Source organism: Acinonyx jubatus, chromosome A2, assembly GCF_027475565.1.
Source record: "Acinonyx jubatus isolate Ajub_Pintada_27869175 chromosome A2, VMU_Ajub_asm_v1.0, whole genome shotgun sequence".
Lineage (NCBI taxonomy): Eukaryota > Metazoa > Chordata > Mammalia > Carnivora > Felidae > Acinonyx > Acinonyx jubatus.
Genome location: NC_069383.1, coordinates 22,590,913 through 22,605,256, shown reverse-complemented (window position 1 = coordinate 22,605,256; position 14,344 = coordinate 22,590,913). Strand labels below are relative to the sequence as shown.

The window sequence follows — 14,344 nt, the reverse complement described above, 5'->3', positions numbered from 1 at the left end:
TCAGTGCTCCACACACGGGTGAAGTCAGGACACATCTTGAGCTTGGGGGGGGCAAGTCATGTTCTTCTGGGGATGGGGGGGAGGGGGCCGGTGTCCCGAAGGACAACTTTAGCCTGTTCCGCCTTCCAATGTTCTCCTTCCCCAAGTATGTGGGACAGTCCTTGGCAACGACGACGTGTTCGCAAATCCGTTGGTCCGGCTTGCTCCTCATTCACCTCTTGCTGTCTTGGCCAAACTCTGTGGCTCCCCATCTGCCCTCCTGCCCTCCCCCCATCAAGTCCCCAAAGCACAGTTAAGAACGCAGGGTAACATTTCACAAAATTTGACCTGGGCATACAGAAGGGAAATACAATGTGGAAAGTAAAACCCTTCAACTGGACACTGGCTTTGGAGCTGGTTCGTGTCCCTTTGTGAGACAGCCCCTCCTTCTCCTCCACCCTCTTGACCCGGTTCCCACGTTGCCTCTCCCCTCCCCCGTTTTCTTTTTTTTTTCTTTTTCTTTTTCTTTTCTTTTTCTTTTTTTTTTTTTTTTTACATTATGGGACATTCCTGCTTAGGTCTTCTCTCTTCCACATCTCTGTTCTGAGATTTCGCTTCTGACTTGACGCTTCCTAAAAACCCATTGAGTGTTTCTGTCTTTGGGATGCAGATTCTGCCTCCCTTTTGGAGACACACGCTAGCCACTTGAAAGTGGGAGTTCTGCAGCTTCAAAGCAAACAAATAGGTCCTACTGGGCGCTCCGTTAGGAAAGCGAAACTCAAGGAGGCTGCCACCAGGGTCTCGTCCTCCCAGCCTTTCATGAAGCCCCCGAGACACGCAGCCTCCCCCTGCGGCCCCCCCCCTGCAGCCTCCGCAAGACGTGGCCCCTCTCCACCCGCACTGTCCTGGGAACACTCATCCATCACAGGCCCCAGGACCCTTGTGGCTCTGCTCTGATCTGTTCACAAACCTGGAGAGCCAATCTCTCCCCTACCCAGACCTGTCATCACGGCTGTGATTCGTTCAGGGGTACAGAATACAAATGTCCTAGAATCATAAAGCGTTACCTCTAGAAGAGACCAAGGAGATCATTCTGTCCTACTCTCTCAATACGTTGATGAGGAAACTGAGGCTGAGGGATGTGCACGTGATCTCCCCAATCATATAATAGGTTTGTGGCGATTTACTTTTGGAAGGCATTCCCTCTCCTGTTTTTTGCTCTTTTCGGAAGGCAGAGGCTGTGTTTTTTGTTGGTTGGTTTTGTTTTTTAGGTACGTGTGATAGAAAGCCTCCTTGATAAAGCTTGAGGGGGGGGGGAAATGGAACTAATTGGTTCTTCCAAGAGCGGGGGTGGGGGTGGGGTGGTTAGAGTCGGGAGGGGTGGTCCTTCGGAAGGAGGAGGACGCCGGGCAGGGAAAATGAGATGTGTTCATTACAGTCCACCGCTTAGCTGCCTCAAATTCTCATAGACTTCTCTTCCCATTCGCACGAGTGTACCACATACAGCCTGAAACACACGTGCCGAAGGGAGACAGCTGAAGTCTCATCCAGCTCCTGCATCCAGTCATTTTGACTGTGCCCATTTGTGCTCTCTGCGAGGATCCCTCTTGTCCACTGTCTCCTTTGATCCCCAATATGGACATGGGGAACTGATTCTCCTGCCTTTATAACAACCCATTTTCTAGGTTTTAGTTTGGGGATCTTTAAGCATTGTCTTAGAGCCTCTGTTTATCATGCTTGGGCACTCTCTGGCAACAGGGTTGCCATGGATAGTTGTCCAGTTTGTACACTGCACAAAAACATTCTGCTGAGAGGATGAGGGACTATGTCTGCCCAGAGGGAGACTAATGCCTTTTCCCATTTCACATAAAGGCTCCCCTAAGCTAAAATTGTATTGTCTTCTGACAACACAAGCACTTTAAAAGCTTAGTAGAGGGGCCCCTGGGTGGCTCAGTTGGTTGAGCGGCCGACTTCGGCTCAGGTCATGATCTCGCCATGAGTTTGAGCCTCACGTCGGGCTCTGTGCTGACAGCTCGGAGCCTGGAGCCTGTTTCGGATTCTGTGTCTCCCTCTCTCTGACCCTCCCCCGTTCATGCTCTGTCTCTCTCTGTCTCAAAAATAAATAAGCATTGGGGTGCCTGGGTGGCGCAGTCGGTTGGGCGTCTGACTTCGGCCAGGTCACGATCTCGCGGTCTAGGAGTTCGAGCCCCGTGTCAGGCTCTGGGCTGATGGCTCAGAGCCTGGAGCCTGTTTCCGATTCTGTGTCTCCCTCTCTCTCTGCCCCTCCCCTGTTCATGCTCTCTCTCTGTCCGAAAAATAAATAAACGTTGAAAAAAAAAAAATAAATAAGCATTAAAAAAATTTTTTTTTAAAAATTAAAAAATAAAAAAAAATAAAAGCTTAGTAGATGCATCAGTTAGCAACAAACAATAAACAACGGTGCTTTTTACAGTTAATATGGAGGAAATGTATATTCTTTCATATTATATAGTCCAAAGGTGGGGCAACAGACTTGATAATATCCAGAGAAAGGTGTCTCCTTCTCAAGAGTGGAGAAACATTTTCTAGAAGCTTCCTTGCTGGCTTCCTTTCACCTCTTATTGGCCAACGGAGTCACATGCCTACCCCAGACCAATCACTTGCAAAAGACAATGGGGTTCCTCAATTGTCTTTTTTTTTCATGTTTATTTTTGAGAGAGAGAGAGAGAGAGAGAGAGCGCGAGCATGATCAGGGGAGGGGCAGAGAGAGACAGAGACACAGAATCCGAAGCAGGCTCCAGGTTCTGAGCCATCAGCACAGAGCCTGATGTGGGGCCTGTGGAAGAAGGGAGGGACACTGGACTCTACTCCATGTGGCTTCAGCTGTCCTTCCTCTGTTTGCGTTCAGACCTCAGCCCTGTGACTTGTCCAAGAATCTGCATACCAGGCTGGTGGCTTCTTTCTCATACTAATAGGTCTCGATGGCCTTCATCTTGGCCCTTGCTTTGGACCAATGTGAAGCAAGCCACTGTGGAAAGGCAGTACTGTGGCCCTCTGCCCCAGGTTTCGTTCTAGCAAATTGGTTTTTACCAAAAGGCAATTTTCAGCACCCTGAGGTGCTTTGGAGGGGCCCAGGGAATTAGGCCTAGCCTCCACCTGAGACCCAAAGTCCTCTCCCATTGTGTTTCCAGATTCCTGCCAGTGCTGGCCCTCATTTTAGCTTGCGGCATTGAATTAATCTTTTCCAACCTTGCAAGAAAATAGATTACATGACTCTTGGACACCTTAGATGGCTGGCTGGAGGCTTCAAGAGGCCCACTTGGCAGGGCAGGGCCCTTCCCCCACCCCTCCTCCTTTCGGCAATGGGTTTGTCTTTTCTGGAAGGAATTCACAGAAGGCCCAAGAATTAGCCAACAACCCCCCCCCCCCCCCACAACATGTGTAATGTGCGTGAAACAGAGTCAAATTATAGGACAGCTTTAGAGTTAGAAATACAAAAAGAAATATTGTTTTCATAATGCAAACTGAAGACAGGCTCTACGAAACCTTTTTTCCTGCTGGGGGACAGATTTGAAAGCTTGAGAATGTTACAGGGCACTGAGAGATGAGGGGGAGTAGGAGAGATGGCTAAGAAACAGTTCCTGGTCTGAGGAAGCTTCTAGTCTCGCTGGGAGACATACATTAAGGAGGAGTAAATGTGAGTTTGTGTTTCAGCACCGAATAGTGTAACGAACACCCCTTCCTTTCTCAGCCTAGCAAAATCCTGTCATTAAGACCCAGGTCAAATGTCACCTTCTTGGGAAAGTCTTCCCTGGACCCTCCTGGACAGGCCAACAGTGCAGAGTCCATGGCCTTACTGGTGCCTCTCACGCACGTCAGAGGAAACGCACTGCTCGGGTCTCCTGCAGTGAGGAAAGCAAGCCAGTAAGACTTTTGCCCTTCTACCCTGGTCTTGGTGACAGCTTCTCGTAAGACCTCTTGGAGAGCCGACATGTTGGTTGGTTACTTGTGTTTTTCACACCAGACTGTGAGCTCCCTGAGATCAGGGACCGGCGTGACTTGGGCATCATCCCAGGGCACAGCACAGTACCTGGGCCAGAAGAATGAATAAGGCAAGGGGTGAGCATTCGGAGAAGGGGTAGATACTTGAAAAAGAAGCCAGAGGAAGCTTCGGGGAGAAAGAGGGTCTTATCTGGGGCCTGGAGGTCAGGCAAGGCTGCTGGAGTGGAGAGGAACAGTCTTCATGAGGTTCAACGTCTGTTGAGGGTGAATTCAGTGTTTTACTGTCTTCTCAGAGCTAGGCTCGGCAGAGAGTGGGGGGGTAAATCTAATGGGGTCACTTTGCCCCAGCCATAGAGGGTAGGCCAGGTAGGGGGTGGGATAGGGAGGCAGAGGGAACAGATGGAAACCAGAAAGGGCCACCTTGGCTGTTGTCAGTGTCCGAGCCTGAGCCCCTGACACAGAGCAGGGCCCCCAGATGGTGCTGGGTATCCGTCGGGGGGCCCCCTGTGGATTAGGGCGGATTTGTGTTAGATGTTTCTACCATGAGATCAGCATCCAGAGCCCGAGCGAATTCCCCTTTGTGAGTTCCGGTTTCTCCTGTATACTGTGCAGTCCCCACAGGGGTCCGGCCCCGGTTCCCACCACCACGCTTTCTATTCAGATGACATCTGGTTACAGTTCCCATCAAGGGCGACCGCGATCCTGGGCCCTGTGGTGGTGGGGGTGGAGGGAAACACTGGCGAGAGTCAAGTTCCTGCCCCAGCTGCGGTCGCTGTGGCCTGACTCCCGCAAGACCGCCGAGGCCGGGAGGAGTGGGGCCTTGAAGCCCCCTTCAGGGGGCTGTACCCCAGAGCGGGATGTGCCTTGCGCAGGGGAGGGGCAGCCCTGGACAGAGCCAGTGTGGTGAGAAGCCAGCGGGTACAGGAACTGGATGGGGGCAGAGTCCCAGCGTACTCTGTCCCAGGAACAGAAGAGCTGGCCCTCAGGAGCATGGGAGAAGGGGACGCCCCACACGAGGCTCCAGCTGATCTGGCCGCTCCGAGTCCTGGCTCCCCCACTGCCCGGTCAGCAAACAAGGACTGCGGCCCGGGTGCAGGTACCCGTGGCTGTGGGCGAGCAGGCTCCCAGCTGACCCTCAGGCTCAGGCTGGCACTTCATGGCCAAGGGGTTGAGGCCTGGCTTATCTCCCCAGCTGCCCTGTTCCCTGCCACTTTATCAGGGAGGGCGAGAAGATATCAGAGATCGGGGCCCTCATCCTCCCTCCCCGTGGGACAGGGCCCAGGTGCAAGGTGGGGGGGGGGGGGGAGGGGACCAGCTCTCGGGCACGGTCGGAAGGACCCGGGAGACCTGGGAGAGTTTAAAAGGCCCCGGGACCTTCTCTCGGCCTCAGTTGATGTTCCCAGCTGGCCGCAGCATGAGGGGGCTGCTGATTTGGAGTGTGCTGCTAGGGGCTGTCCTTGGCAAAGAGGACTTTGTGGGGTAAGGGTATGGAGGGAAGGGGGTGCTCAGACAGGAGACGGGAGGACTCCGCCCCCAGCCAGCGTCTGGAGGAGAGAGACTGACTTATGGGATGACTCCAGAGAGGAGCAGACTAGCGCGCCCTAGGAGGCAGACTGACCGGGCACCAGGGCTGAGAAGGAAGGGGTCTGGTCCCTCTGGGCAGCTTCCCGAGCCCCCGAGAAATCTGAGCTTGAAGGAGGAGTTTTCAGGAGAGGAGGTGGGAGGAGGCCTGATGGGCTTTGGAGAGAGAGAGAAATAGTCTAAACCGGGACGGGGTAGCAGCTGTGTCCAGAAGGCTCCAAGGAGCCTGGGCCTCCCCTTGCGAAGACCCCTCGTGCTTCCCCCTGCTCAGCCCTGGGGCTCAAGCCCAGCCTGGGGCTTCCAGGCCACTGGATGCCATGGTCCTCCCACCTGGGGAGTGTGGAGGGCCAATCAGAGCTGCTCAGGCCCCCAGTGTCCCCTCCCTCTCTGCCCAGGCACCAGGTGCTCCGAATCTCTGCTGCCGATGAAGCCCAGGTCCAGAAGGTGAAGGAGCTGGAGGACCTCGAGCACCTGCAGGTTGGAAGAAGTGGGGAGTCCTCCAGGAGGCCCCAGGGCTCCTCCCAGGCCAGCCGGCCCCACCCCAGGACCCCATCATCCCCTGGGGCCACCTGGGGCCTGGCCCTGCTCTCCTCAGCCACCCAGAAAGGACCCGTGGGACTGCTTCCTGTCGGGAAATGATTTAACCTCCTAGTTCCAGACTCTTCCTGCCCTTGAGCATCCGAGCAAAGGGAGGGCCTTCTCTCTAGTGCTTCTCTTTGCTTGCTGTCTTGAAGCTCCTCCGCGATGCTTCCCGGGCCATTTCCCTGACCGCGGTGGACGCCATCCAGGGCCCACGGTTTCCCCTCGGTCCCTGTCCCCTAACGCCCACACCGCAGCCCCAGGTGTACGTGACCCCCTGGTGCCGGCACCCCCTCCCGGCTGGCCCTTGCCCAGCTCACCGTGACGGTGCCCGCTCTCGTCCTCTCCAGCTGGACTTCTGGCGGGGCCCTGGCCAGCCCGGCTCTCCCATCGACGTCCGAGTGCCCTTCCCCAGCATCCAGGCTGTCAAGGCCTTCCTGGAGGCCCACGGCCTCGGGTACACGATCATGATTGAGGACGTGCAGTCGTTGCTGGACGAGGAGCAGGAGCAGATGTTCGCCTTCCAGGCCCGGTCCCGCTCCACCGACACCTTCAACTACACCACCTACCACACCCTGGAGGAGGTGAGGGGCCCCCGGGACCACTCCGCACTGGCACGGAGCTCTGCATCAAGCTGGCAGAGTGCGGCCAGAGTCAGGGCTGACCTGGGCGTGCGCGGCACTCGCCCCGTCTCCGGGGGGCCCGGGGTGGGGGTGGGGGGTGGTCTGGGCTGCGGCTCCGCTATGTTGCAGGGCCTGTGGCAGGCTGGCTGACGCTGCTGCAGGGGGGAGGCGTCCGGGTGACAGCCGGCCTCCCCTTCTCTCCCTTCTCAGATCTACGGCTTCATGGATATGCTGGTGGCCGAGCACCCACAGCTTGTGAGCAAGCTCCAGATAGGCAACACCTACGAGGGGCGTCCCATCTATGTGCTGAAGGTAACGGGCACCTAGGCAAAAATGGGCACCCACATCTGTGCGTGGGGGCCCGTGGGTGAGCCCAGGGTCACCGAGAACGCTCTGCTAAATGAACTCCCCGTGCTGACATTTGGGAAGGTCGCAATTTCTATGCTGGTCTAGCCGTAGGCATACCCGGGCACACACGGTTCTTAAACTTTTCAGTGACCGAGTGTTTTCAAGCAAGCGTCCCGTTGCGGAAAGTATCCGAGAGTCCGGGTAGTCCAGATAAAATGGTTTATTTGTGACACCCCACAGAGAACTGTGTTCTGGGCAGAGGAAAAGAGTAGGGCCCGGAGATCTGGCTGAGTCATATTTGCCCCAAGGCCAGGGTGAAGGCTGGAGGCCAAGTTCTGCGGGATTCCTGCGCGGGCCCCACCCCCACCCCTCACCTGAGTGATGGCCCCACAAGGAAAGCCTTAACCTGAGATACCCAGGGAGCCGATGGCCTCTGGCCTGGCGTGTGCTCCCCTTCAAGGAGGCAAGATAAGACCCGAGCTGGATCTCTTTGCTTTTCTTGTTCAGTTCAGCACCGGGGGAAACAACCGTCCCGCCATCTGGATCGACACGGGGATCCATTCCCGGGAGTGGGTTACCCAGGCCAGCGGGGTCTGGTTTGCGAAGAAGGTAAGCCGGGGGAGGTGAGGAGGGTTCTCACCTGGTGGGCTGGTGGTCAAGGCCCACGGGAGCCCGGGCCTCCCCTTTGCATCCAGAAGCAGGGATGCAGAGGCGCAGATGTCCGTTGCTCTAGGGTGGCCGATGCCTGGCCTGACCCGCGCTGCCTGCGTGTCCCCCCCACCAGATCACACAAGACTATGGCCAGGACTTCACTCTCACTGCCATTCTTGATTCCATGGACATCTTCCTGGAGATTGTCACTAACCCTGATGGTTTTGCCTTCACCCACAGCAAGGTACAGACTTCCTCTCGTTCTTGGGGAAAACACGGCGGGCCCCTGGCCTCTGAGCCCCGCAGGCTACTCACGCCAAATCTCAACCCCCAGAAGTTGAGGGAGGGGCAAACAGACCTGTTCTGCTGGACCAGGGTTCTCATCCTAGGCCTTCTTGATGAGGCCCCTGAACTCTCAAACCCTCCGTTGAGAGAGCCAAAAATGTCTTCAGACATTGCCATATATCTGGGGATGGGGAGGGGGGACAAAATCCCCCAGACCCGCTGCCCTGGACCTTATTTCCTAACTTTATTTTACTTTTATGGCAGGTATAGTCTGCTACCAATCCCGCGTGTACGGGCAGGGGGTGGGGGGGAGGGGCACCTTGTTTCCGCCGGTAGAAACCTCTGGCCAAGCGCCGTCCACTGTTGCCGTCCACTGTTCTCCTTCAACCAAGAGCCCCTTTGCAGACAGACCTTCCCGACAACCAGTTGAACGTGGCTTCTGATCCGTGCTGTGTCCACGCCCATGCTCCTGATCGGAGTGCCTCGTGTCGGTTGTGGCTGCTCACGGCCCGCACTGCTCTCCGCGGGCTCTGGCCCCCGGCCCAGCACGGTGACCGATAGGTGTCTGGTTCCTTCTTCAGAATCGCATGTGGCGCAAGACTCGATCCCTCACACCGGGCTCCTCCTGTGTTGGGGTGGACCCCAACCGGAACTGGGACGCTGGCTTTGGGAGTAAGGCCCAGTGTGATTTGGGGGCAGGGACGGGAAACCCAGATGGCTTCTTCCCCACATGTGTCCTGTTGGCCCCCCCCCACCCCTTTCCTGCCCCAGCAGGGAGGGCAGAGATGCCAGCCTCTCCGCTGAGGCTCCCAGGGAGGGAGGAGGGCCTCTGAGATTTTCTTGCACCTCGTCCGTAGAAACAAATCGCCCCCCATTGGAACTTAGGTCTGAAACCTATGTAGGGGGTTTCTAGAGTAACTTCAGCTCCTTCTCTCTGTGGTCCCTTCACTGCAAGAATGGGTCTTGCTTGGGGAGCCCTCCTTCCCTCTCTGGGCACATCCACCTGGCTGGGGAGGGAGGCAGGCCCCCCAGGTTATAAAAGGCCTTGGCCTTTCCTTAATTCCAGGGTGGGAGTGAGCCCTCCTGCATCCCGCCCTTATTTCCACGCAAAGAACTTGAGGGTGTGGAAGCCACGTTGCTTGGCTGTTAAGGAATGCTACCCCCCTCTCCTCCCACAGTGGCCGGAGCCAGCAGCAACCCCTGCACGGACACTTACCGGGGCAAGTTTGCAAATTCCGAAGTGGAGGTCAAGTCCATTGTGGACTTTGTGAAGAGCCACGGGAACATCAAGGCCTTCATCTCCATCCACAGCTACTCCCAGCTCCTCCTGTATCCCTACGGCTACAAGGCAGAGCCAGCCCCCGACTGGGACGAGCTGGTATGTGCTGATCCCTTGCTTGCCCTGCCGTGCCCAGCACCCCTTTCCACGGACCCCTGATGCCTTGGGAAGACCGGCAAGGCGGACTTGTCTCGCTTTCTGTCTGGGAAACTGAGGTACAGAGTGGCTGAGTCACTTCTGTCCCATGACACTGCAAGGGGAAGGGCTAGACTTTGAGCTCGTACCACAAGTTCAATCTGGAGCCGCGGTGTGATCCACGGCCAGCCAAACATCCTGCGGGGTTCGGGGATCGCGGGGCTGCTGAGCTCCCGCTGTGCGCGGGGCCCCGTGCTCTCTGCTGGGCTACTTCCCAGCTAGATGCTGGGCTACCCTGGCCCTGGCGTTGCTGGCCGTAACAGGTGGTATCGCTTGGCATTTTCTCCAGGATCAGCTGGCCAAGTCTGCTGTGACGGCCCTGGCCTCTCTGTATGGGACCAAGTTCAAGTACGGCAGCATCATCAAAACGATTTGTAAGTGGGTGCACGGTCTCTGGGGTGGCACCGGGAGGAAGCTTAGCCGGCTTTTCCTGCCTGATGCGGTGTCCCTCCTGGAGGAAGCAGCCAGGGGTGTGCCTAGATCTGGGAGCATGGGCGAGGACAACAGCCCTTGGCGGTGCCTCGGGGAGCAGTGGGGCCCTTTCCTGAAGTGAACTCTGCCTTCGTCGATACCTTCAGACAAGCCTATCAGTTCCTCTGAGAACTTTTGTCCCCTTGTCTGGGGTGAAGTCCAGCTTTAGGAGGGGATGGAGAGTTCCGCTGGCGTTTGTAGATCACCAAGAAACTCGCCTTAAAAAAATACTCTTCCTCCAATGCCTTTCAGTGAGAGAATATGTCCTATCTTTTCCCAGCTTACTTGTACGTGCAATGCCCCTGCGAGGAGCACTGTTATGTCAGAATGGAATTAAGTCAGCAAATGTTTATTGAGCACCTGCTGTGTACCAGGCCTTGTTTTCTGTGCTTGGCAAATAGTTGGAAATAAGCGAAGATCAGGAAACGTACGTTCTAGTCAGGGAGAGTGACAATAAACACGAATGAGTAGACGATACAGTGTGTTAGGCCATGAATGCTAGGGAGAAAAAGAAAAGCTAGAACCTGGTGAGTGGAGTCAGGAATATCGGGCATGGAAGTTGGGTGGGTTGAAGGGTAGGCCTCCTTGAGACAGGAAAATTTGGGCCAGTGTTGAAGGACACGAGGAAGGGCGCCAAGAGGCTATCTATCTGGGGGAAGAGCCTCCCAGGCAGAGGAACCTTCTAGAACAAAGGCCCTGCCATGCGATCTGGACTGGCGTGTTGGGGGGATAGCAGGGACAACATGGAGCCCTAGGTGATGGCCGCAGGGTGAGAGCACACGGGGGTCGTCGGGGACAGGTGGGGGGTGGGGGGGCAGATCCCGTAGGGCCCTGAGGAATGCAGTAAGTTTGCTGGCTGACGACATGCAGAAGTACTGAGTCAGAGGCCGAGGACAGAGGTGACAGGGCTTGCAGGCACCCTTCACGTACCTCCGCCCCGCGCGCCCAGGGTTTGGTGGATGAGCGGGCCACGGTCTTACTGAGGGCTGGCCTTGGTTTTGGACTTCAGGCCTCGTTTGGAAATGGGTTTCAAACCGCACCAGAGGTTGTTGGTTCAGTCGGCGTTGCCAGGTTAAGTCTGGATACGCAGCCCACCTCCCACACCCCTGCCCAATTCAAAACCAACTTCGTTACCCGCTGTTAACCGCAAATCTGGGCAAAATTCCCTCCAGAAAGACGAGGGGCCTGTGCTTTGCCTCTGGCCTTCTGCACTCTCTCCTGCAGACCAGAGCCCCAGGGGACAGATCCTGGTTACTCAAGTGGGTAACTCTGGTATATTTGGAGGTTTGACCAAAGCAGCTGTTGGAGGGAGGTGGTTTTCAGCGGGGCTTTTGCAACGGCAAGAACTTTCTCGCATTCCCCCGTGATAGGAGATCCACTGCCGGTCCTCCTCTCTGGGCCTCTGGAGCTCAGACCCCTTGGGGGACTTCCTGGGAGGGAGCCAGGCTGCTTGGTCAACAGCAGGCACTTAGTAGACGCTGACTCCAGTCAACCCTGGATGAGGCTCCGGGTTTAGGACCGTTGGCCCAGCCCGTACCAGTGTTTCTAAGTGATTGACCTTTGCTCTCTGGCATCTGCTCCTGCCCCAGACAAAGCCAGCGGAAGCACCATTGACTGGACCTACAGCCAGGGCATCAAGTACTCCTTCACCTTCGAGCTCCGGGACACGGGGCGCTATGGCTTCCTGCTGCCGGCCTCCCAGATCGTCCCCACGGCCCAGGAGACGTGGCTGGCGCTTCAGACCATCATGGAATACACCCTGAATCACCCCTACTGAACTGGTCCTTCGGCCCTCTCTTCTTCCTCCTCTCTGGCCCCACCCAGGCGACCAAATAAAGTCTGAGTGTACGTGGAACAGAATCTTGGGGGCTTACATGTGGGAACGTACGTGGCACGTCCGCCTTTTCAAGCTAGGGCCGAAGTGATTTAGTTTTTGCAGGCCTTGCCGGAAATGTGCGGGTGGTTGGACATGACGCCTCGATTGCCCCTGCCTTCCGAGGTCCTCTGAATTTGGATCCAAGTGGTGTCTGTTTTAATTAGACCACCCTGGGCTTAGCTCATGGGTGGGATGATGTGTTCATACCTTAGTAGCAAGCAGCAGCCACAGCTGCTGACCGAATGCCTGGGACCCTGCAGTGGTCAGGAATTCAGCTCGTACAAGAGTGTAGCCAGTTGGATCCATGTATCTACAAAAGCCATAACTCTAAGTATGAGATAGAATGATCCTGGTGGCCACCGCTGTCCCAAATAGACATTGTAGCCGAGCCCGGCCCATTTCCGTAAAGCCAGATACGGTCTCCCACTCCTGGATTAAATCGGAAGAAAACGATTAGGTCGAATGAAATAATTTACTGAAGATAAAGAAACACCAATCCCAGGATCTTTTATTAATTGTGCATCATGACGACTTTGCCTTTAGGGACAGAAGCAGCTTTCTTCTCATACATCACATCCTTTCTAGCATCCTTCGGGTCTCCGCTTCCTTTTCTATTTGAACCACCACTCCTTATCATTTGCAAAGTTTCTCACATATAAGGCTCTCCTCTTGACACTCTCCAGAGCTCCTAAAACTCGTTGGGTTTCCTCCTTTGGCTTGGTGATTCTGCTGGCTATGAGATCACACTCGGCGGCTAGTACAATGCATAGGGCATCCCGACTTTTGTCAGAGCAAGAGTCTAACTTCTGTTCCTTCCAAGTCTCTTCGGACGCGAATGCGGAGCAGGGGTTACTCTCAGGGAAGTCACTGGGGAGTGGGTGAGGGTGGATTGGTAGCTCCCCAAAGATGGAAACTGGGGGGTGAAGGTGGCGGTCTTGCCCTGTATCAGCCAATTGAGGTGTTACAGGGCATCCGGCTCCAAGATCTTAAAAGTCTTGTCTTTTCCACAGAACATGGTCTGTAGGTCAAATGCTTTTTCTTTCTTTCTTTCTTTCTTTCTTTCTCTTTCTTTTTTTTTTTTTTTGCTACCATTCTAAAAAGCAAAATGTACAAGGCAGGATATATACCTATTTATCTCTCATACATAAACTTAGACACATGTAAGTGTATGAGGCAAGGAAAAATGGTGTTTTAGTCTTTACGGAAAAATGACCTAAAGATTTTATAACACTCCCTTCAAGTTATCTTTCGGGAAACATTTCCATTCAACCTGTGCAGATGAGCTGAAACCCATTTTAATGGCTCAGTTTGGGCCAGTGAAAAGCCAGTCATATTTTTTGCTTAATAAAAATGGATAGGCAAAAAAAGGTTAAGTTAGCAAGGGCAGTAAATCTTACAAAATTGGATTACTTAGGCTTCCAGGATAGAGTTGCTTAATTTAAGGTTAATTGTGCTTCCTGAGAGCAGGCACCACTTTGGCATTCAATCTCCAAAACCACCAACAATAGTTGATGTATGGATGCCCAATAAATGTTTGTTGAGTGAATGTTCTCTACTTTTACTAATGAATGAACTTAAGAATTTTATAATCTGTAGAGGGTAGGCTCGTGAGTTATTTTGAATTCCCCGAGTTGTAGTTTAGAAAGTGAGGCTCTGAGCAAGAGTCTTTTTCCTTTTTTTAAATTGTTTTAATGTTTATTATTTATTTATTTAAAAAAAATTTTTTTTAACATTTATTTATTTTTGAGACAGAGACAGAGCATGAACAGGGGAGGGGCAGAGAGAGAGAGACACAGAATCGGAAGCAGGCTCCACGCTCTGAGCCATCAGCCCAGAGCCCGACGTGGGGCTCGAACTCACGGACCGTGAGATTGTGACCTGAGCTGAAGTTGGACACTTAACCAACTGAGCCACCCAGGCGCCCCTACTATTTATTCTTGAGAGAGAGAACCAGAGCACGAGCGGAGCAGGGGCAGAGAGAGAGAGGGAGACACGGAATCCAAGGCAGGTTCTAGGCTCTGAGCTGGCAGCACAGAGCCCGACATGGGGCTGGAACTCGTGAACCACAAGACATGACCTGAGCCAAAGTCGGACGCTCAACCGACTGAGCCACCCAGGCGCACCTGAGCAAGAGTCTTAAGAAACCTGGTAAGACAAGGAATGAAGCACCAGAAAATTCCATGAGGGGAGAGACTGCACTGTTTTGTTCAACACGTAATCCCTACTGGTCTGCCAAATACACGGCACAGAGTAGGCACTTAATAAATACTTGTTAAATGGAGATATGGAACTTGTTAATACTTTTTTTTTCTATTTTCAAGTATAGGAAGAGGTTTACATTTTGTTTGCAGATACATAGTTTTACAAATCTGTGGGTAAGAAAAATTTATACATAAAAGCATGAAGCTAAAAGAGAAATAATACTTTTAGAAAATATCGCAGCGTATATGAAAAAGTATTAATGTTCTTGAAGGGAAAAGAGTTCTTATAAGTAAA

General features: G+C 54.1%; 1 protein-coding gene across 2 annotated transcripts; it reads left to right on the top strand.

The window, feature by feature from the left end:
• Positions 1–5,282: 5,282 nt before the first annotated feature.
• CPA1 (carboxypeptidase A1) lies at positions 5,283–11,832 on the top strand. Of its 2 annotated transcripts, none has more exons than XM_015071054.3 (10): positions 5,283–5,439; positions 5,937–6,018; positions 6,471–6,704; positions 6,954–7,055; positions 7,599–7,700; positions 7,876–7,986; positions 8,609–8,699; positions 9,206–9,405; positions 9,791–9,875; positions 11,562–11,832. In XM_015071054.3, exons 1-10 carry the CDS (start codon positions 5,354–5,356, stop codon positions 11,747–11,749), a joined length of 1,281 nt encoding a protein of 426 aa, XP_014926540.3. In that variant the 5' UTR covers positions 5,283–5,353; the 3' UTR covers positions 11,750–11,832. The 2 variants fall into 2 exon arrangements, with proteins under 2 accessions (XP_014926540.3, XP_053074051.1); XM_053218076.1 differs by lacking the exon at positions 9,791–9,875 and adding an exon at positions 9,970–9,971 and having other exon boundaries at positions 9,206–9,409; positions 11,568–11,735.
• Positions 11,833–14,344: the final 2,512 nt, after the last annotated feature.

Coding starts and splice junctions, on each gene's coding strand:
- CPA1 (XM_015071054.3), top strand. CDS start 5,354: ATGTTCCCAGCTGGCCGCAGCATGAGGGGGCTGCTGATTTGGAGTGTG. Junction 7,056..7,598: donor GTCCCATCTATGTGCTGAAG/GTAACGGGCACC, acceptor TTTCTTGTTCAG/TTCAGCACCGGGGGAAACAA. Junction 8,700..9,205: donor CTGGGACGCTGGCTTTGGGA/GTAAGGCCCAGT, acceptor CTCCTCCCACAG/TGGCCGGAGCCAGCAGCAAC.